The sequence below is a fragment of the Dermacentor albipictus genome, chromosome 3 (genome assembly GCF_038994185.2).
Source record: "Dermacentor albipictus isolate Rhodes 1998 colony chromosome 3, USDA_Dalb.pri_finalv2, whole genome shotgun sequence".
NCBI classification, from domain to species: domain Eukaryota; kingdom Metazoa; phylum Arthropoda; class Arachnida; order Ixodida; family Ixodidae; genus Dermacentor; species Dermacentor albipictus.
Genome location: NC_091823.1, coordinates 120,461,472 through 120,483,884, shown reverse-complemented (window position 1 = coordinate 120,483,884; position 22,413 = coordinate 120,461,472). Strand labels below are relative to the sequence as shown.

Genomic DNA, 22,413 nt, shown 5'->3' with positions numbered 1-22,413 from the left:
TAGAAGTAACGACAAATGAAGGCGCAATTGGAGACGCCTCTAGAGATTCAACTGTGGCGAAACATTGAACTAGGCCAGCGTTCTTTGAGAATTTTTCTCAATCTACATGTATTTCCGTTGCTAAAAAAAAAGGAACTAAGACGTCGCTAAGATTTAAAAAAAATTACCTTTTTTTTTAGGTGACTAACAACTTTCTTATTTCAGCGACTTCTTCGTTAACCAACCTTGCTCCAGACGGCGCTTCGTGACTGTTCAGCTGCTTCTAGAGAATGGCCGTACAAGCCAAATATTACCGAACGTGCTCCTTCGGGGAGGCTGTGGCTATTGTGGTACTATATACTGGGGCAGCAACCGCTTCGGAGTAAAGTAATAGCTGCATTACGCGCTCCACTTGCGTAGTTCCTGCTGCAGCGTTTTCCACGTCACAAGTGCAATTGCGTAAGCGTGTAGGCGCAGTCACCTGACCACGCAACCACGTGACGCGCATTTCGGTAGCGGGCGCTGTAGGTACACGTTGGCGCGCGAAAGAAACGCCATTATGGTGATTCAAGTATATCGCTCCGATTCGTGTCATTATTAGGTAGTATGACGAGCCATCTTATGGCTCGTCATACTACCTAATAGTGAAACGAATCGGTGCGACCCCGTCACGCGGAACACGTCATGCATACGCGTGTGCGTCGCTGTATACATGTCGTGGTGTCACCTCTCAATGCGCGCAGTGCCTCGGCAGCTCGTGCAAAAACTCTAATAATCTAATAGGTCTTCGCGGTTGACGCAGTGGCACGATTTTTCTTTTTCACGTAGTTTGAACCGCAGATATGTCGGTTATGCGCGAAGAGAAATAACTCTGCGTACGCGTTCGCAACAACGCAGCGCAGTCTGCCGTCGCGGGTGCGCTGCTCTACTGGACCTGCAGCTGCGTGGTGCCGTTCCTGATCCTGGAGCACGCCGGAGGACTGGGCTACTACTACATCGCCCGCAGAAACAAGTTGTACACGGCCATCTTTCCCGGCATGAGCCTCCACTGGAGCTTTCGAGTGCTGGAGCGGTTCGAGAAGTTCGGTAAGGCCTCGTAACGAGGGTGGGTGTCCACCACTGTTACTGCATAGGCCAACGCTCTTAAATTCTAGTAACAATGGGCTACCGTAAGGGAGCCAGAGTGGCGCCACTGTTCTCCGTACGCCGCTCGCGCCGCCTCCACAATTCTAGCGCCGCTATTCGTCGCGAGCCATCACGGGGTCGGCGGATCTGGCTCCACTGTGTTGCGAAGAAGCCAACGCTCCGAAGGAAATGGCTGACCAACCGCAGTTGACTGCGGCATTATTATTATTCTTGTTGCTTTTACTCGATGTTAGTGGTCGAAACGTATGTGTTCGTAGGTTTCTGGTCTGCGGAATGAACGTCACACGACGCACTGACACCTCTTGCAGTATGATGGGGTGTAAATAAAAATGCATTTCTTTATCTACGTGCGGCACTGCAGAAGTTGCAAAATTCATTGCATGCCTGCGAACTTGTACAATAAACACGTGAGGCACGCAGCCTTCTTCAGCGTGTGCCTGTTGCGTATGAGACCCATAGCACGGCTAAATTGGTTCGTGACGTGTAAAACTCGGCAAGGACCGGCATACCGAAATTGTTAGAACCAACATGGCGGCGCAAAGGGGAGGGGGAGTTGGCTGCAAGCAACGTATGAGTGCATGGAATTACTCGCGTTATTCGCCTGGATCGTGTTTACTTTCATACTTACACAGGGAATGTGCCACGTAACAGCGCTACTTTTTGAACACGCGCATTCACGTCTTTCAGATGTGAATGCGCGTGTTCCACTGACAAAACAAGACAAATTCCTATGTGAGAAATGTGGAGATGAACTCACTGTAAATCACATTTTATTCTCGTGCACACAACTCGAACGGCTAAGGAAAAAAACATTTTACTGTATTTTACAATGAACGCATTCCCTTCCATCCCAGTCTGCTTTTAGGAGATAACCCACCAGTAGAAACTTCATCAGTTTTTAGTTTTTTGAAAGACGCAGCGATCCTACACGAAATATAATGTATCACAGAACTACTATATCTAAAAATGATTACCCGGTTTTTTCACGCATCTTATGATGCACCTCACCCATGTTCCCAGTTTTGAGAAGGAGGCTGAGGTCTTCATTTGGTTTGTTGGGCTCCTCAGAGGCCTTGTCCGGACAAGGACCTCGCTGAGGATACCCAATTTTTGAAATAAGTTATACCATGTGTTTGGCGCATGATAGCCTAAGTTCCTTATGCGCCATAAAACCCAATACAATACAATATGTCTTTCAGATGTCGATAACCGTGACCCCATGCAGGCCTTCTTAGAATTAGAGCCAATAGCGAAAGCATACCATTCTATTTGACGCTTTGCATATATAGAAAGTGGAAAGGCTCACAGTCGTTGCCACCATGCGCCCGTTTAAGTGTTTGTCACACGCTGCATTTTCAGAGATAATCAGATAATAAGACACGCAAGTGTAAAATCCAGGTTCGTAATCATGAGTTGAGTGATCGACTAGTACTCGTAAAATAATAAACGTTGAAAATAAAGCGAGCGCGAGCGGGCCCGCGTACGCGTACACGGTGCGACTTTCCCGCATAACTTTGGAGCCCAAAGTAGAGTACTTTGGCGCAACTCTGGTTCCCAAAGGGGGAATATACAGCGATTCTAGCCACGCTTAAAGTCCTTCAGTGTGTGCTTTAATGCATAAAATGGCGTTTTGTTAACAAATTACATGGAACGCCAATGCATTTTTCCGCAAAGTTCGGGAATTAATATCTCGAAACTGGTGTCATCCTGAGAATTCGTTCCAAGTTGATCCGCCCTGCGATCTCCACGGCTAGAATGTGCAAATTGTAATTTATGTCATAAGGTAATAAGTCAAAACGTTAACGAGTAATCTTTGTTAATTATTCGATATTGCATTTCAATTTTTGTGCAAGCAATGTCCGCCTCTGCGAGTAAACCAGCTCATGAACTAGAATAGTGATATCTCCCACAGGCAACCTCTAAAGATTTTTGAACGTGTTCGCTGAAATACCCTGTATATGAAGCCACTGATATCGGCTTACGCTGCGCCGAAAGAAGCTATATACTCTGAGGGTGGCAAATTGCACACTCCAGGAGCGTAGCCAAAAATTTACCGATGACATGAAGGGTGAAGGATGAGAGAGGGAGCCTTGACAGGTCACATACTGACACTTCTTTCGCGGGAAAGGGCAAATGCACGGTGTCCTCTTGCTTCGCCACCGGAACACCGCATATGACCGACCTAACAGCTGAGGATCGGTTTCAACACTTTTACGAACGTGCTTGCGTAGTGGACACGGAGCAGCAAGACAGAGGCAGCGAAAGCTGATTTCCTGCCCACGCAGTGCTTTCCTGTTTCTTGATGAAGGCGCGATGCTCTTCGTGTCGTTGCAGTGCCGAACGGAGCCAACTGGCTGAACTTCTACGACCGCTCCGCCACGCCCGACAACGTGACGCTCGCGGAGATCGTCTTCGTGGGCTTCCTGTTCGACTGCTTTCTCGCCATTCTCATATGGTACCTCGACAACGTGATTTCGCTCGGCCCGGGCATCCCAAAGTCCTACCTGTTCCCGTTTAAGGTGAGCGCTGCATTTGTACAGAGCGAATGTGAAGGAATAAGAAAGAGCTTTATACTATTAAATTAGTTTGCTCAAGGAATGAAATGAATCGGATGTAAGGAATGAAGCGAATTAAGTGAAATGAGTCACAGAATGAAACGCCTCACTGTAGGACTAGTCAGGCGCAAATACTTTAGCTTCCCCGATACAGTCAAACGCCCTTATAAGGAAGTGCATGGGGCCTTCGAAATAATTGGTTATACAGGTCACTTCGTTGTGAAGGTCGCATACCACACAGCTCGCAAGAAAACCGGCACAGAGATTTATTCCTTAGTTATAAAGGTCGTTTGGTTGTAGAAGTGCTCGACTGTATACAGTTGGTGTGGCATCGGCGTAATTTTGGCTTGTACGCTTAGGTCACGCATCACATTTAGTGAGCGGATTCGTAGCGGCACTACATGACCTTCCATTAATTGCACATACCGGGTGTTCTGCACTGAAGTTCCCCTGCCGCATTTCATTCCGTCTGTATAGTAAAATGTGCCGCCCCCAGCGGGATAACTTAAAGCTATTCCATTCTGACTCTAGTCGACGCGTTTAAGGCAGGCTGAATCCCATGAAAGAGTTATTGGCTTAATGTGCGAAAAGTGGCTTCAACGAATAATAAAGCGGAATAATCCTTCACGGAATGGTTGAAGGAAGGATCATAGAAAAGAAAAAAAAAATTATCTGTTCCGTAGTACACAAAACGGCCCATGGCCTTAAGAACATGGGGCGTAGATATGCTGTGGCGTAAATGCACTATTTTTTTTTCATGCCACGAGTTACAAACGCTCGCTTGCGTTAGTTAAAAAAATCAGTTGTTAGAATAAGGCCTTGCTCAATACGATCATATCAAGCAATTCGTATCATGTTCTGTCAAAATAGTTTACAAAATACAATTGACTGGCGCTAAAGTGAATATCGGACAAACAGGAATATGTGTTAACAGAAGCTTCAGGGAGCACTGCGAGTCTTTAAAAACAATATCTAACTTGGCCCTGGCCTCACATTGTAAGAAATGCGACTGCACACCAGACAGAATTTAGCAGGTGTGCAATTTTTGTACACGAGCAGAGACAAAACTACATGTGAACATATGTTTTCGCTGAGAAGAACAAAGGCGCTTGCGTCAGCCAGGAATCGCCATGCTTGCTTGATATGGAAATGTGCGTATATTGATAAATCACTTCAGCCAGCGTGCGCTACTTTCAGCGTCGGTGACGTGCGGTTTTACTTGCCTTTTCGCTACGTTGTGGCATACACTTCTTTTCCGCTTCTCTATACGTGCGTGCACTTTGGGTAGACGCGAATATATTTGTCAACTGTGAGGCCGCGCTCATGTCGTGCACTCCTTCCTCGTCCTCGATATTAGCGCTGAGTTGTCTTGTTACCGCGATTCTAGTCCATTTGCTTGACGTCAAATTCACGTAATCGTCAGCGCAAGCGTGGGCAGCAACCCGCGATGCATTTTTCTTTAGCAGCCCAATAAAACGGTCTCCTCGCTTTCAGCGGTCCCTCTTGTTTGTTTTTAAGACAAATATGATCGCCTACCGTGACAGCTTTTCCTTGTCTAACCGAATGACGAGAATGGACGAGCGCGCTGAAGTGGAGAGGGTCTCGGCTGGGCGGAGCCAGCGGAGCGAAAGTTGGCTAATGGGAGAGGAGGGTTTGAGACGGTGGTTCCTAGTGGTGCAAGGGGCGTTGGCGTCATCTCAGAGGAGAGACAGGGGTGAGGAGTATGGTGCCGGCGTGTTCCATTGGTCCGCCACCCCTTGCTCAGCTAGCCATGGCTTCTCAACGATCGCGGCGGCGTTCAAAGGGGCGCAAAAGTGCTGCCAAAAGTGAACCTGAGAGAAAGAGTTCGAAGAGCGGCGTCGTCCACCTGCCGAAGAGACTCGTTAACGTTATGCTTCCAAAAGGGCAGCGGAGCTGCAGCAGAAACCGCAAAATGACACCACTGTGGAAACGGCTGATAGGATGTACGAGTTGTGCTTACTTTTGTCGGTAGCGGTGCGAGATAAATTGATGTCTCGGCTACCAAGGCGGTTACTTGCGACCAAGAAGTATTTGTGCTGCGATCAAGTGGGAGACAACGAAAAAGTATACAACTAGGTGAGCAAACATCATTTTACGGATGCTCTTTGGCCGCGGGAATAATCTAAATAAGTGCGTTGTATTTCACGCAGAATATACTGTAATTGTCACTTGATGCTCCGTTTGTATATTCCTTTTTATTTTACGCAAATAGTAGTAATGCAAAGGACAGGGGCAGTGAAATGAAAGCAGCAGCTCGCCTTATTGAATAGTTTTGTGGTAGGCGATACATGGCAGTTTAAATTGAGTCTTCACGTGTTCTGCCAAACCGTAATATTATAATCGCTGCGCCTTGGAAGGTTCTGCTGTCTCGCTTTAAGTGTTTCAAATGTTCTAAGCGTGCACGTCCGTATGGATGCACCTATGCCCTTAATTAAGGGTGATCGAGGTCAATCGCCTCATCACTGTTGTTTCATATTGCTATGATGCGTGACAATTAAAAAAAATCATATTACCCCACAGGCGCCAAACGAATACTCAAGTGGGTGGGGGATTACGAATAGACAACGAAAATGAAGTACCCCCCACCCCGTGAAAAAAGAACGAATAACACGTAAAGATACCGGAAGTGCGAAATCGTTCACACAAGCAAAGAAAAATATTATTCAGTGGAAGAAACAGGGATAGTGTGCGCAAGCGCATAAAAAACTAAACAGATTTAAGGATCGGTATATAATATCAAAATAACATGTGAAGTTGAAGTTGTTCGCGAAATTTAACAGAATAACATATCGATAAAATATGGTCAGAAAGATTGCTCCATAGCATTCATCGCTCACCTGCGCATCGCACACAATGCCATCGAATCCACAAATTAAGTCGTCGCTATCGCTCGGAAGCTTCCCGATTATCACACGATCACCGTATTCAGTGGAAGAAAATACGTATTCGGTCAAAATCCGTTCTCACAATGCCGATCTGGTAATGACAGAAAGATCACTGGGCAGCCATATAATTTTTTTTCGGAACGTTCCTCCCTTCATTATCAGGCTACTGATAGAGTTTCGCCTTTTGTTCGGCATCATCATCGTCATCAGCCTGGTTACGCCCATTGCAGGGCAAAGGCCTCTCCCATACTTCTCCAACAACCCCTGTCATATTGTTGTGTTCATATAGGAGGTTGTGGCCAAGTACTGCACCAGGGTGGCCAATCCTGCTCTGGTGAGGGAGTGCGTTACCGGTTCTGGTCACCAGGATCAGGCCACACTCCAGGCCTGTTTATGCAATTTTATCAACACGCGGATTTTTTTCTTTTTTTTAATCCATTGGAAAATTGCCGGCACCGGGATTCGAACCACGCACCTCTCGCACGCGAGGCGGTTGTTCTATCTCAACGCAACCGCGGCGCGAACTCGGCATAACAATTACTAATTCATTAGTGTGTGCTCGTCACTTTGACGTAGTCAGTCAAAAAAGCTTTAACCAATAGTGGGGGTTTGATGTTAACGAAGGCATGGAACCGTAACAAACTTTGCTTGGGTTCGGCATAACCATGCATAAGCGTTGTGTACGCGTCTTCTTGAGATGAGAAATTTTCGCGCTTTTGAGACGTGTCGGCTTAGAAGTGGGCGTGGTCCGAAAACTTCTGACCAATCGTGGAGGGCTTATGAAGGAAATGGATAGAATCAAAATGGAGTATTCTTACGTCACTTCACGGCACTCCCACTCTGGCGATGCGTTGCCAGTTGGGCTGGTCGACACTACTCGCGATCCTCGCCACGCAATTGGCTTTTCCTGCTCCCTGTTATCAGCAACAGATGCTACCCTACGTCAGGCGGGCCTCAGCTTTTGCGAAACTACGACGTGATGATGTCAAATTTCCGTTCTGCGCGAGACAGAAAATATAGAGAATCGTACCCCATCATTCAAGACATTGCAACCAACAGGCATAAACGTTTCAAAGGGAGCGTTAGAATCTATGCGCTATGCTAAATAATAGGCCGGTATTTTGCAGCGATGCCTTTTCCGATTCTATGCCTTTTCAGGCTTTTCGCGCTTGGCCAGTGGTCAGAGTGACGGTCTGCCCACATTATCAACGGGATCAGGCGGCCGTGTGTGGTGGATGATAAGAATAGCATGTAATAAGGCATAAGGCATCGCTACAAAATAGCGGCCATAGACTATAGGGAATAGCACATAGTTATTTTTCGTTGGACCGCTTAGTGTGCTTTTTTTTTGTTCCCTCGCTTTCTTTTTTTCTTCGATTTTTTTCTTCTTTCATTCACATGCTCAATTCATTTTAGTAAATTTAATTTTTATTTTAATTTTTTTTTACACGAGCACCTTTTTCTGCCGCTTCTTTTATTCTCTTTCTCAGAGAGACGATAGCTCACTGCCTTTCACAAGTTGGGCAGTGGGGAACTACGGATAACGGAGAACAGCGGTAAAAGAATTCGATAAGGGCAAGCAGCTTAAGTTGAGAACTTTAGTATCCCATCGACCATTTTTCTTTCCTAAAAAGTGAAAATTTTGCGAAATTTTAACCGCCAATCTGCATTTAGCACAAGTCTAAAAGCTAATTTGCCGCATTGCCACAGAAGCGATAGATCGAAGTTCAGGGTGTCTACCAATCTGAGATTTACAAATTTCTTGAGCTTTCCAGGTATTCCCTGAGTGCCTTTGCAAAGTTCTCTGAGTGATAAGAACTTTGTTTTACTTCAAGACATGCTGACACCATGTCGCCCGATGCTGTCACTCTCTAGTAAGCATGCTAAAAAAAATACTCAATCCAATTTGAATAGTAAGGAGTATATGGCATTTCTTTTATTCAAAAAGAAATCAGAAGGGAGGGGTTAGTAAAATGCACAGCGAATAAAATATATTTGAAAAAAAAATGTAAACCTCATTGCAAATCGAGTCGAACATTCTCAAATACGAATAAAAAGGAGATGCATACAGAGACAAATGTTTTCGAATATGAGATATTTTTTATCAATTGATAGCAAGGTCATTGGTATCAGGCCCGAACTTTGTCACAAGTGAGATGCTCTCTCAACAGTTGGTGCGTCAACTTCAACTGTCCAGACATACTTTCAGCCCACGCACAACGCCTCAGTGTTGCGTTTCACTGCTTTAAATAGCTTATTTTGGTTTGGATGAGGGACACCTGCATATTGGGGTCAGCCAACATTTCGTTTATTTGAGCTCAAGCTTCTTCAAAGAAACGGCGTCACACTTCCTTTGCCGTCCATTCATGAATGCGTAGGTTTTTTCTGCTCTCATCCTCCTTCCACCGCGCGTTCGCCCCACGGACCATTTGAAGCATCCTCTTCGTCAGTTGTATACAGTCAACGTCCAATTTTTTGGACTCCCTAGGGGCCGCGAAAACGTGCGTAAAATCGGGCAGTTCGAAAAAAATGAATGCATGTCCTTTATTGCCGTTAAGGGCTGAAATCACCACAGGTACATCCGAAAAGGCCTACCAGTACACTTATTAGGCATATCGGTGGTCGTTCTGTGACAGGAGTTGGCGGGTGGACGCGTGTATAATTAAGGAATAGATACTGTGTCCCGCGACAATTGGCCCTTCCCACTCTTGTTATGCTTCACCGCAATACTTTTGCGTATGTTTCACCGCGTAATATTTCTGTACTGAGGCGAAGCTACCTTTCGGGAACCAGCATTATGTAATGCGCCGTGCTTTCCGAGCTTCGAAGCCAATCGCGAGAACCACAAAGATGTCATTGCTTAGAGCGGTGAATTCTTTCGATGAAAAACCCGGCGCCGAACGGCAAGAAGCTTAATAGCGAGCGTTGAAGCAGCTAGACCTAGCGTTTAGCACGGCGGCCGGGTAATCAAAACGGCGGCAGTGGTGGCTTTGATTAATGCCGTTTCGGACCTGCTGTCACAGCAAGAAGTCCGGAAAATCGGACGATGAAGGGCTCTTGCGTCCGAAATTTCAGATATTTTTATACATTGACTCTATCGGGTACGCGGTGGTGCCGCGAAGCCCTCCGAATTATCGGTCGTTGACTGTACACTGGCAACTCCTCCAGGCGACGACACGGCGTCAAAAGACCCATTCGTTACGATCCATCTCTGTTACGCGAGCCAGCATTACTGCGACTTTCGTTTCCTTTCAATAAAATTACAGCTTATTTTCCCTGATATAAGCGCAAGTTCCCTGAGTTTTCCCGAGTATTTCCAGACTATTCAAAATCCCTAAAAATTCCCGGTTTTCCCGGTTGGTAGACACCTTGATTAGTTCTTATCTGCTGATTTACATATGTTTAACTAGGCGTGTCTGGTGACATTTTCGACGACAGATTTTGTGTTCTTAATGGCGACACCAAATCTCTGTGAACGGTATTTTCAAATGCAAGTGGAAATTACGCTCCACCCGAAGACAGAACGAAGGTATGCAGGAAGCGCGTAGGTATGCCCCAGAAACAAAGCTTCGCCAGTTGAAAGCCTCGTGAAAGCTTCTCTTTGATGAATTTTGCTTTCTCCAGATTACGTACTGCCGCGTCAAATACGCATATACTGACAAAACTGCAATTTATCGATCATGTACAAATGAAGTGTTTTTATTTCTCACGTGTAACAGTCCAGCTACTGGTTACCAACCATGACAGTGGCTCCGCCGCCATCGAGGACGGCCGGCGAGCTGAACAACTTCGAAGAGGGGCCCATGGACCAAGTGGTGACCATCGACCTCGTTCACACCTGCAAGGTATAGATGCACTCGAAAAAAAAAATTGAAACTGGGTTATTGCATTAGGAAGCGTAAAGGTAGCCTTCGAGAAAGGTCGCAATATTGAGAAATGCAGCGATATTTTGGCACACCGAAAACAGGTTGTGTAAAAAAAGGTATAGTCTTTCAATATTACTTTCAATTTCTGCATTGTGCACTAGGAATGACGAAATAGCTACGTATGCTGGTAACAAATACAGTTTATTGGTTGGAAACAACGACAACTGCATAACGACACGACAGCATATATTACCACGATGTTTTGAAACACGCGCTTCTATTAGAAATATGAGGAGGGTGTCTATCTGCTATATACCTCGAAATGATGCTATATACATCGAAATGAGCAAAAATTGTACGTTAGCCGGAAGTGAAATGGGCATGCACCGAGCCTGGGATAATGTACCACCTACAGCCGTGATGTATAATACGACCGTGGAAAGAGCAGAGGGTGTCACGGATCTACCTATGCTATGAGGCTTCAGGAATTTTGTGCCAGCACCGGTTTGCCACGCTGCCATCAGTACTCTCGCAGTACAGGTGCCTTGAAAGGATCTACAACTTATTTTCCTTTTCTTTATTATTTTCTACATTTGAAATTCAGCCGCAGCTGATTTCCCCGATCATATATATATATATATATATATATATATATATATATATATATATATATATATATATATATATATATGTAATATTATGTAGATACTCGGTCTTCTAAGCTCTCCCTTCGTCTCTTTGATTTTGCCACGTGACCGGCTTCCCACACTTCACATACATTCTTCTCCCACTTTAAAGCTTCTAATGGCGACACATAAAAAAATAGACGCTTACGATACTCCCTAATGCGAAATTTGAGCGCAGCTCTATGCGCGTTTTCATTTCACAATATATTGAGGCATCGCACTGATCACCGCTCCAACGCGCAAGAAAGCCACCACGCGCGGCGCTATATGTATATAAACAGCCCATGCGCACAGTTGCCGGGAAGCGGCAACTGCAGCTTAATTATGCAACCGTAATCTTTACCGGCAAACGCTCGCGGAGAACGCTATGCACGAAGGCGAGCTTTCTGGTCAATTTTTTACCCCGCACGGCCAGTGTTGCGGATGCGTGGACGTGAGCCCCGCCTGGTGGTGTTTCAAGATGGTTTCCTCCGCTTGAACTCCTCGTGCTTCCGCTGCACCCTCCTCCGATTTCCTCCTCGCGCTCTCTTCGCTCTCGCCGCATTTCATCCCCCGCTGCACACCGCGTTCGCTCTTTCATCTTTCGCTGTGTTCGTTCACTCGGTTACGCCGACGCTCAACGCAGGAACGGGCACCTAAGAGATGCTCTTTAAAAAAAATTACGCTTGGTGTGCTATGCGAAATTTGGCCGGTTAAGGTACACGACTTCGTTACTTGGCGTATGCATTGTGTGCAAAGCCTCATAATGAACAGCGTGACGAAAAGAAATGGACGTGACAGACAGAGCGCATGTGCCCGCCTTTCTTGCGCTGCTCATTATGCAAAGCGATGTACGGAGTAGTCGTGAAGCCACTGCCATCCAGACGTCCACCTTCGCGGACGCAGGACTATGATGGCGTTGTAGCCGTGGACGACGTCTGCCTGCGCATTTTCGACAACCAAATCACGGTGCTTCTGGGACACAACGGAGCCGGCAAGTCGACGCTGCTCAACATGATCACCGGTGAGCGTATAGCAAGGGCCCCGCGTGCCAACTCGCACACACACATACTGTGGCTGAACTTCGCGGCGAAGTTCCCGTAAGCTGCGTTTAAGCAGCTCGAATGTATGATTTCGTGGAACATCTGGCTAAGCCATTTCTTTTTCTGCAGCTCTTTATGCCCCATAAAATGATAACGACACTCGCCCTGGTTGTTCGGTGGTATATGGCAGTCTGTTGCTGAGCCCGAAGCTGCGGGCTCAAGTCGTGGCCGTAGAAGTCGCATTTTGATGTAGGCGATACAAAAAAAATGGCTGTGGCTTAGGTAAGGTTAAGCCCAGGATGCGAAGCATACTAGCCTTTATTTTAGTTGTTGAATCACTGTTTAGCCTGGTGAACTGCTGTTGCTTGGCTATATTTGGTTCGGCTAGACGAAGAAACAACTCATGCATTACTGCTTCGCCTTCAAGAGTGGAACGCGACAGCGTTCCCGTCGACCCGCCAAGGGGTGTAAGACAATGGGCTACAGGGCAGCGACTACGCGCCCCGCATTGGACGCGGTGAGCGTCGAGCAAAGCAGCGTTCGGCGCGGCAACGAAATGTGCGCCTGAGCAAGAGACGCACGCCTTAGAAACAGCTCGTTTCTAAGGCAACACCGCATTCACTAGAGGCGCTTTTGTACCGCTTTGAAGCATCGTACTCGTGGCTCAGTGGTAGCGTCTCCGTCCCACACTCCGGAGACCCTGGTTCGATTCCCACCCAGCCCGTCTTGCAAGAGTTGAGCCAAAGCCACTTCTCCTCTGTCGTGACGTCACGGTGTCACGTGGTTTCAAGGCGACACCGCCGCGCCTGAGGAGCTGGGTTGAGCTCTCGTAATATGCTTCGCATAAAAAAAAGATAATGAAGAGTGTGCTTGGGAACAGGTGGTCAAGATAATCCGAAGCCCTCCACTACGGCATCATCTCACCGTACCACTCTTAGTACGGAATGCTGATTCTCTAACGCTGAACCTGTCATGTATGCTGCGCTTACGGTTTGGTGTCTCAAGATTAATATTTTGGCATGGTAAATGTAATGCATAACCTATAAAAAGCGCTTTTCTACGTTGTAGCGACTTATCACTTGTGGATAGTTCAGCAAACCACTTACTAATCACCCAATTAATTAACAACAATAAGCAGCTGTTTTCATCGTGATTATCAAACAATGTTTGTATATAAATGGTAGTATTAATAACGTTAGCGAGTTTATGTCATTCCACTACATTACCTTGCTTGTCATTACCGCGCCTATTAAAACCATAAATGGATCATACATAACTAATAAGTAGTTTGTTCGCACACTCGGGAGCCTCTGGAGCGTCTAAATGATCGCTGTACGGCCGGGCAAGTCCGACTCCCGGGCGACGTGGCCTGCACGTAACTTAGGCGCAAGCTTCTGCTATGGCTGGGTGGACGAAAGTTTCGGTACTTTTGCTCCAGCTTTGTTAATGCCAAAGCATTTTATGTCCGACGAGGCAGAAAAGCCGACGTTGTCCGCAACGAGTGGTATCAACGATCATCAATGGTGACGTCATCAGCGTCTTGCGTGATGTCAGTAGCAATACGATATTAAAGTTAGAAGTTAGAGTAAGGCGGCTTAAGGAGGAGTGAAGTGAATTAGGGTGAAATAAAGTGAATGAAAGTGATTTAAAGTGGATTAAGGTCCATTAAGGTTGGTGTAAGTCAGGCCAAGGTGGATTAAGGCGTATTAAGGTGAAGTAACATGTATCAAGATGCATTAAGATGGAATCAAGTAGACTGAGGTTGATACAAAGTAGAGCAAGGCGGATTAAGGTGGAATAAACTGGATTAAGGTGCATTAAGGTTGTTGCACATCTGGGCAAGGTGATTAAGGTGGAGTAAAGTAGATTAAGGTAGAGTTGTGAAGGACACGTGACAATCTATGACGTCACGTATCATGGATGTAACCAGTTAATTAGAGAAGCCATCATGCTTACGCAATCAAATCACGTAAGGATTCCTAAGTGACGGTCAATTTTTGTTGATGAGCACAGTTGACAATTCTCAAATATTCAAAACCTATTGGAAAAAATATTTCGTATTTACGAATAATGATTACTCCACTTGAAGGCTGCACCATATAATCCAACATTCGATTCTTCATTTGGTAGTTTCGAATATTCGCACAACCCTATATATAGAAGTGGTAAAACGGTTCCTGTTCCACGAAAGCAGTTGCAAAAGCGCCATTTCCGTGCCTCTCATCCTTACATCTTGCAAGTTTTTGAACTGAATAAAGAACTCCAGACTTTGAAGTTATAGAAGCTGACCACGTCGGATTCTTTTATCCATCGAGGTCTCCGAAGCTTATTTACTCTTCGACCCATTTTCCTTCGCCTCAACACATTGTGTTGTACAAATGATAATGTTAACATGCGTATATTTGGAAAGGCCTGCGCTTGTTGACTTTACACCTATTTTTTTTCTTTTTTCTTTTGTTAGAGGAAAACACCGCCATTTCAGAAGCACATTTGTGAAGGAGATTTGAGACAGGCGTGCAGTGTGCATACGACCAAGATAACGACAAGCATAACCATCAAGGCCAATCTAAAATTCAGCACGCATGTGCCACACGGGCCCTTCCAAACTGCCTTGAGATAACGTACCTCGTGACCTCCGAGACGAGTACGACCTCAAGATAATTATGGTGTTGTAGCATGGAAAAGAATGAGTGCTTAACAAAAAGCCGCAGGGGCATACCTACTAGGCGATTCGGTTTACGTATGCGGTCAATAATTTCACCACTACTTGAGCATAAAAGTACGTTAACTGACGTGTCTGTAAAAAATCTACAAGCTTTGTGCGTAAAGTTTTCAAAAGCGTTACGAACACTCGCTGAAAAAGTGGTGATGCTGAGAGTGATGCCATGGCATCCTCGTGCTTAATCATGTCGTGCCGTGCATGGCTTGGAGTGGCGGCTGATTTTTGCGTGTTTGAGGTGTTATAGCAAGCTCTGACCGGAACACCTACCACCCGACGATCTCGTAAGCACTGCTGCGCTTCGGACCCTGCACAGCTTCTGGGCCGATTATTTCGTTAACAATTGCGAAGCATGGCCACGAGACAACACCAGCGCAGTAAACCACACGTTGAACAGTGAGGCACGGCAGAGAATGTAGTGAGAGACTTGTGTAATGAGACTGTAATGAGCGACTGTTAGCCAAAAAATGAGGTGAATTATTACTAGAATACATTGCAGCTCAAGCAGGCCTACGCTGAATGTTTCTCGATCAGTCAATTAGTTAGAGCACTCTTCAGAGTCTGTTCATGTGTTTGAACTCAAACGAGCGTTTCCAAATGGAATGCTTTTGCTTCGAATGTAATCTAATATTAATTGGAGGTCACTGTTCTTAGCCCATCGTTCTAACGACGTGTCCATTCGATAGGCTTTTCGCAAAAAAAAGAAATACGTGGAGCTGTGGCCCGTAAATTTAAGCTAACTTTTCATTGGCCCTTCTCCGGTTATTGGTGCTTATCGTCGCTTCATCGCAATATATATATGCGGATATGTGTAGGCAACTTGGGCCATCAGGAGGGTACTGTTAGGAATGGCCTGCCGAGGTGCCAACATGTAATGTTTCTCAGCGAGCTGCAGCAGCAGGTTGGCGTTTTCTGGGAAGCCACCGTCATCCTCTAGCCGAACGGCGCCACTAAGTCTACCGTGTGCGGAGGACAATACGCCGTGTCAGTGACTCTCCATCGTGGAAAGGCCCAGAGGAGTTCGACGAAGCAAGCTTTGTTACTGAACCCGCCACCGCCGACCTGGTCTGCCGTGAGCGGGGTAGTTCCCGAGGGAAGGTAATTGGCGGCACCTCCCCAAGCGCCTTCCAAGACGTAAGCCCCGAGTTCTGCGAAACCCGTCTCACCTTGGTGGGGGCAGTGAAACCAGTGCGTACGTGTGTGTGTAAGCCCTCCCGCTCAAAGGCGGCTCGACTTCGATGACTGGTCGAACGGTTCCCTCACCTAGGGATCTGGCGAGCACGGAGTGTTTATAAGCAGCTGTTTGTCGGCTGCTAGGGTGTGCTCATCAGTGTGCTCTGTGATCGTGCTCGTCTGTGTGCTCGTGCTCGAGAAGCGGTGTGTTTGGAGCTTCGGGCTCTCATGCTGTATGCTTCGTCTTGCGTGCTCCATTTGGGAGCCATGCTAGACTGTCGAATGTATCCCTTGTTCTAATGTAAATATCTGTAAATAAATCCTGCTCGCCTAGTCCTGTCCTCCCAAGTTACTCCCCTACGACCTCCAACCCCGACAACTGGTGGCAGCGGCGAGATCGTCCTCCAACCACTACAGCACCTGAACAGATAACTCGTCGGCTGTTGGTTGACCCAGTAGACATCTTGGGACGTGGGATATGTATCACTGGGTGCCTGAAGAGACAACTTGGGTATTGGGTATGTACCCATTCTTAGCCAGTCTCTCAGAAGACGTTCAAGATGAATGCATTTTACAGTTAGAACAATACGAACAAGAAATTGGAGAGACGGATGACCTGGACGCAGATGCGAAGAATCCAGTTCCTCGACCAGCTCCTTCGCGTCGAGTTAAAATCTATGCGAAGCGTTGCTCCACAGATTCGATCTGCACGATTCTTTCCTTCAGGTTAAATGAGATGCGAAACGAGGCTGACAGTGCAATTTTAACTGATATTTCAGCAGCATAGTACGTTCTATAGATTTCGGCCGCCCCAATTCCCTACAGGTTTCCTGCCCTCTAGTACTGGAGCGGTGTTGGTGAATGGCTACAACATAATGACCTGCACCGGCGAAGCCCGACAAAGCATGGGGTACTGTGCCCAGTACAACGTGCTCTTCGAGGACCTGACCGTCGAAGAGCACGTGATGTTCTTCGCTATAGTAAGTGCCACTGAGTTCTCTTCGCGATTTTGACTTGTTGATCGAGGGTTTCTGAAGAATCCGCGAGCGAAAACGAATAATTCATTTCCTAATTTACGTTGACTCCATCTAGTTGATATGATAAGAGCAGGCCAGCTTAATGGAGTCACCTCTCGATGCTGCAGTTCCATATCAGGGAGGTTACGTTTCAGGATCACACAATTCCCAAAGCGTCTACATCGTAAATGCTCTTTGCGATGGGCCGGTCATCTTTGCTAATAGATGTCCCGCATCAGAACAGTTTACGTAAAACCGTCTAGGTCCCGTATTCAAAAGGATCCCTCACGCTAGTGTTATGAAAAAAATTGTTCATCAGAATGAAAATTTTTTTTGATAACACTAGCGTTAGCGATCCTTTTGAATACGGGACCTAGACGGTTTTATGTAAACTGCTGACACAGATTGCTGACCAAAAGCCATGCGTTCGGCCACGTTCGCGGACATGCCAACGTGTGCTTCAGTGATGCCGTAGTTGGGGCTACACTGTCACAGTGCGTTGGAGCCTTCTTCAGGGATGCTGCCGTGGCAGCTTAGTGCAGTTACGACGTCACGCTTCTGAGAACAATATTTCGGGTTCGATTCACCCTTGAGGCGGCCGTATTCTAATGGGAACGAAATGCAAAAGCACTTGTGAAGCTCGCGAAATAAGGGCGCTATAGAAAACATTGAGTGGTTTTGAAGACGTTAAATGCGACTATTAAATCGGTCTATCGAACCTTCTATCGGTAAGCAATAAGGGCCACCGAAAGAAAGTCGGAGTGAAGCGAAATGCTCGTTCTCCGTCGTAGCCGCGGGGCTAATATAAATCCACCACTGCGAGCTGGCGTAAAGCTTAACCTCGACTGCAGAGGCTACAGAAAAAGGGGACTAGCTAATTTATCTCATTGTGTCTTTTGTTCGACAACTTCGTAGTTTTCCTAAAGACCTTGTGATGACGTCGAAACCTGCCCGTGGCTCACAATAGTTGAATGTTTGTTACTCACCTTCTTGGCCCACAGTCGGACACAAATGCCGAACGTTTATGACTATTGCGACATACTGCTTCACGCTTTTATAGGTTTTAACGCGAAAGCGTTAAGGGCCCCGTGTCGCAGAAAAATTCGGTGTCGGCCTCAGGCATCGGCATCCGGCGTTGGCGCTTCACGCTTTTATAGGTTTTAACGCGAAAGCGTTATAAGGGCCCCGTGTCGCAGAAAAATTCGGTGTCGGCCTCAGGCATCGGCATCCGGCGTTGGCGCCGGGCGTCCCGTGAGAGAAAAATCACTCCCAACGACGCATACCGAACCATTCAGGTCCACTGCGTGACGTAGAGGCGTTGCTGAAGTAACTGAATTTCTCAAAGTAAACTGCGGCAGCAAAAATCGTAAAGTACGACTTACACATAACTTACAGACACGATAGCGTCGGGTTGTAATTTGAATATGCGAGAAAACATAATTGTGTTACGCGGCAACTCAAGCACAAACCCTTTTCCCAGCGTTTCTACCATTGACAGAGCGGCGCTTCGCGCTCGGTTTCTTGAAACACCATCCAGGTGGCGCTCGTCTCTGCGCATCCGCGGCAGCGGCGCGCGGAGGCGAAGGTGAGAAAAAAGTACCGTAAAGCTCGCCTTGATGCATAGCGTTCGCCGCCAGCGTTCCCAGGCAAAAATTGCGGTTACATAAGCTGCAGCTGCCGGGAAGCGCGACAGGCAGTCAGGGATATTTGAATGCTTTCGCGTTGCACTCTTAAAGGCGCAGCTTAAGCGATCTCTAAGTTTTATCTCTGTGCTGTAAAGTTAGATAAGCATATTTCGAACACGTTGATGTTGGAATACCCGATGGGAGTGCACCGATGACGTCAGTATTGCAGTGATGTGAGATTCTGGAGAGCCAGAAAAGGCGCAAAGGAACTCGGGGTGGGTGGCAACCCTATGCTGTTTAGTTGTCGCAGCACGCAGCACCCCGCAATGAGAAAGGAATTAACAGCGTTTCCTCGGGACTCGTCGGGAACGGCGATGATCGTGCTGGAAAGGGAGCAAGCGGCTCGAGCGGCGTCTCGAGTTAATACGTCGGAGACACGGGCGCAGTAACTCGACGCGACATCCAGAAGAACATAAAAAAAATGCATTTCATTTTCTTCGCACGTGTTCAGGCTTTACCTGGTATACAAAGCTACAAAACAATTTCCCTTCAAAGAATTTTCTATCAGCATTGGGTGATTTACTGCTTGTTTAGTGCCCCGTAAATGCGCTAAAACGCATGGTTACTCTGACAGCTCATCTCGGAAGGAATAGCGGCTTTCATAGGAAGTTTCAACGAAGTTTCGCAGCCTAAATTGTCCTGAATTTGGCACGGAAATAAAGTTGAACGCGATGTTAGCCAGGACAAATCTTGTAAGGGACAGTCGTCGTCCTCGTCTATACATCCCGCTCGCTCGTACTCAAGTTTCGCGGCGTTTGGTTCCCACTGTACTCAAGTTTCGCGGCGTTTGGTTCCCACTGAGAAGCGCACACTTCCTCGCAGGTGAAGGGCGTGCCGCTGAGTAAAGCGCGACAGGAAGTCTTCGACCTGCTGCAGGACAGCAGCCTGTACACCCATCGCACCGTGCTTGCCGTCGACCTCTCGCCTGGCCTACAGCGCCGCCTCTGCACAGCGCTGGCCATCGTGGGCATGCCCAAGGTTTGTCCTCGATGCACTGTTAATTGGATGCTGACGGTTCGTTTGAACTCAACGAATGTTGCAGCGTATACTGCGGAAGATGAGCATACAAATCGCCGAAACGCGATCGATACACGAGCGAGGGCTTGTCGTTTTCCACCGCACAATCATCAACGTTTTTTTTAGGCAGCTTGATGCCTCGTGAGTCTCGGGCAATTTTTTTTTAATATAGACGTTGATTCTACAAAGCTCCAGGGGTCGAATTCACGCAGCTTTCTTCTTCGTATTTGCCAGTAACCCTATGTCTAATTCAGCAATACGGACTAAATCACCATTGGCTGAGAGTATGCGCGCAGTTCTATCGCAATAAGGTGGTTGCGAATACCGCCGAAGGTTATGCTGTCTTCTACGCCTCTAAACCACCATATCTATTTTATAAGTGCGCACATTCTTACATTTTATAGGTTTTTTCGAACATAGTCAGGTTTACAGGGCGTCCCAGCTAACTTTAGCCAGATGTCAAAAATATGCAAATGCCACGTAGCTAGACAGAACCAAGGTAGTGTTGTCTGTTGTCGCTTGGAAGTATTCAAATTGTTTTTCATGTGGACTAAATATATTATCAGGCTTAATTAATTATTCAACTTCTCAAATATTATAATTAGATGAAAAGTATCAATGAGAAAATTGTAGAGCAACATGAAAAACTCCCTTTGCAGGTTTCTGTTGCTCAATACGCGCTACATAAAAGTGTTTTTCCGAGCGTGAAAGAAGCCCGCAAATGCACGCAAAATTTCCGCGCGATTGGCCACTCCAGGCATTCGAGGACCAGTTGCCTTCAACCAAAAAGTACACGTCTACGTGACGCCTGCGAGACACAGGATGTTCTACATCCAGCGCCATGGCTCTGAGTGGTGGTGATGGCTAACACTTTCATTGTTAGTTCTAGTAGACAGACATAAGTACCACAGGAAGTGGATGGGAAAGTGTCGCCGCGGTAACTGAGTTGGTAAGATCATCACACGCGTAATGCGAAGACGCGGGTTCGTATCCATTTCTGCCTTCCATACACTTCATTTCTATTCATTTACACTTCTTCTACTTCAGTTAAGGATTACGAATATATTTCCCTATGCCGTCCATTTGTTGGGTTCTTATGATTTGACTAATAGAAATCGGACCTCTTCTCGTTCAAACGCACACGCACATATGTATATATATCATAAACTTATTTGTAGCGTACTGGCGCTAACGCTACTTGAGGTCGTAATGCGTTTGGGAAACCGAAACTTTCCAATTAGTGAGCTGCGCGAGTCGGTGCGCGACATTCAGGTGGTCATCCTGGACGAGCCGACTGCCAGCATGGACTCGGACGGACGGCGCGAACTGTGGGAGCTGTTGCTGAAGCTGCGGCGCACCACCTGCGTGCTGCTGACCACCCAGAACTTGGACGAGGCGGACGTGCTGGGAGACCGGATCGCAATCATGGCCAACGGACGTATAAGGTTCGTATAGCAAGGAGTGCGAATTGTGCGAAGATGCACCAACAGCATGCATCGACGGCGTAACAACTTTATGTGGCACTGAAAAGGAAGCTATACACGAGCGATCGAAGCTTCTGCACACGAGTTATACTGCTCTAAGTTGTCCGGCAGAACTTGACAGCGCTTTCAGCTTCTTGGAACCAATGCTGGGTCAGCGTAGCGTCCACGGGCGGTAGTTTCGTATTTGCCCGCGCACGGAAGAGAGAATGAAAAAAAAAACGAAATTTAAAACTGAGTTGTGTATGTCCTGTTTCCCTGTTGTAAATAAGATGTTTAGGTCTTGCTTAAGCTAACGTGGTTGAGAATGTGAGACTGTTTAACTTGTGGGAGCTTTTCTTCCATAACTTTCCATTCACTGCCACAGAAAGTTGTCCCCGAGTATAACACCTATCGAAGCGAAACTCTGTTTTGATGCCTCGGTCGGCGATTACTGGGCAACTGGGAAGTTACTTTTCTGAATTACTAGCGTTACTGCACACGTTAATACATAAAACGTCACTTCCTTTGTGGAAGCCATGGGTGCAGATGCTGCAGTCGTTGGTCGTGGTCAGACTGTGGAGTTAAGGGTGCGGGAGAAAGGGAGGTGGAAAGCTAGTAGAGTGCGCCGATTGGTTGGGACAAGCGATGATATCTTTGAGGGCGCGAAGGAGGAGTGGAACAATACGGTACGCATGCCAGGGGTGGGTGCGTTGTAGCTAGACCCATACGATGAGGAAATATTCTGGGGACATTTTGCTGGGGAATCTTGCTTCTAACGGCCATTTGCCTAGATGCTACGAATGGTTACATGCTTTGCACCCGTTTAACGGCCGCTTAAATTTCCGTCCAAACGGGATCATAGCGGCCGTTACAGAGTTCATAACGGCGAAGGATAGGTTATTTTGTCGTCAGTGGTTGGCACGTGTCATTGAGGGGCACGTGACATAATTGCGTAACATACGCACGCTCTGCGTATGCGTCGCCCAGCCATGAACAAGAACTGCAGTGCAACCTGCGAATGAATAGTTTAGAAGAAAACGAATTCACAGTAATAACGTGGTGTCATTTATTAGTCTGCGGCCGCTAAACCGGTCTCTACCTAAGAGCGCCCCCTATCCCCCCTGCCCCCACGCGCTTCGCTCACCTTGGTAGGAATCCTCCGTGTCAAGCCTGTTAGTGA

At 46.9% G+C, this 22,413-nt stretch overlaps 1 protein-coding gene across 4 annotated transcripts in view; it reads left to right on the top strand.

The window, feature by feature from the left end:
• LOC135919464 (phospholipid-transporting ATPase ABCA3-like) overlaps nt 1-22,413 on the top strand; it is a 113,181-nt gene that overhangs the window by 14,613 nt on the left and 76,155 nt on the right. For 3 of the 4 annotated variants that reach the window (XM_065453296.2, XM_065453295.2, XM_065453298.2), the window contains exons 6-12: nt 877-1,065; nt 3,460-3,644; nt 10,306-10,431; nt 12,024-12,141; nt 16,878-17,032; nt 19,576-19,731; nt 21,043-21,215. In XM_065453296.2, the coding sequence (XP_065309368.2) occupies nt 877-1,065; nt 3,460-3,644; nt 10,306-10,431; nt 12,024-12,141; nt 16,878-17,032; nt 19,576-19,731; nt 21,043-21,215 (1,102 nt within the window). The remainder of the gene's footprint in view (nt 1-876; nt 1,066-3,459; nt 3,645-10,305; nt 10,432-12,023; nt 12,142-16,877; nt 17,033-19,575; nt 19,732-21,042; nt 21,216-22,413) is intronic. The other variant, XM_065453297.2, reaches the window with a different exon arrangement.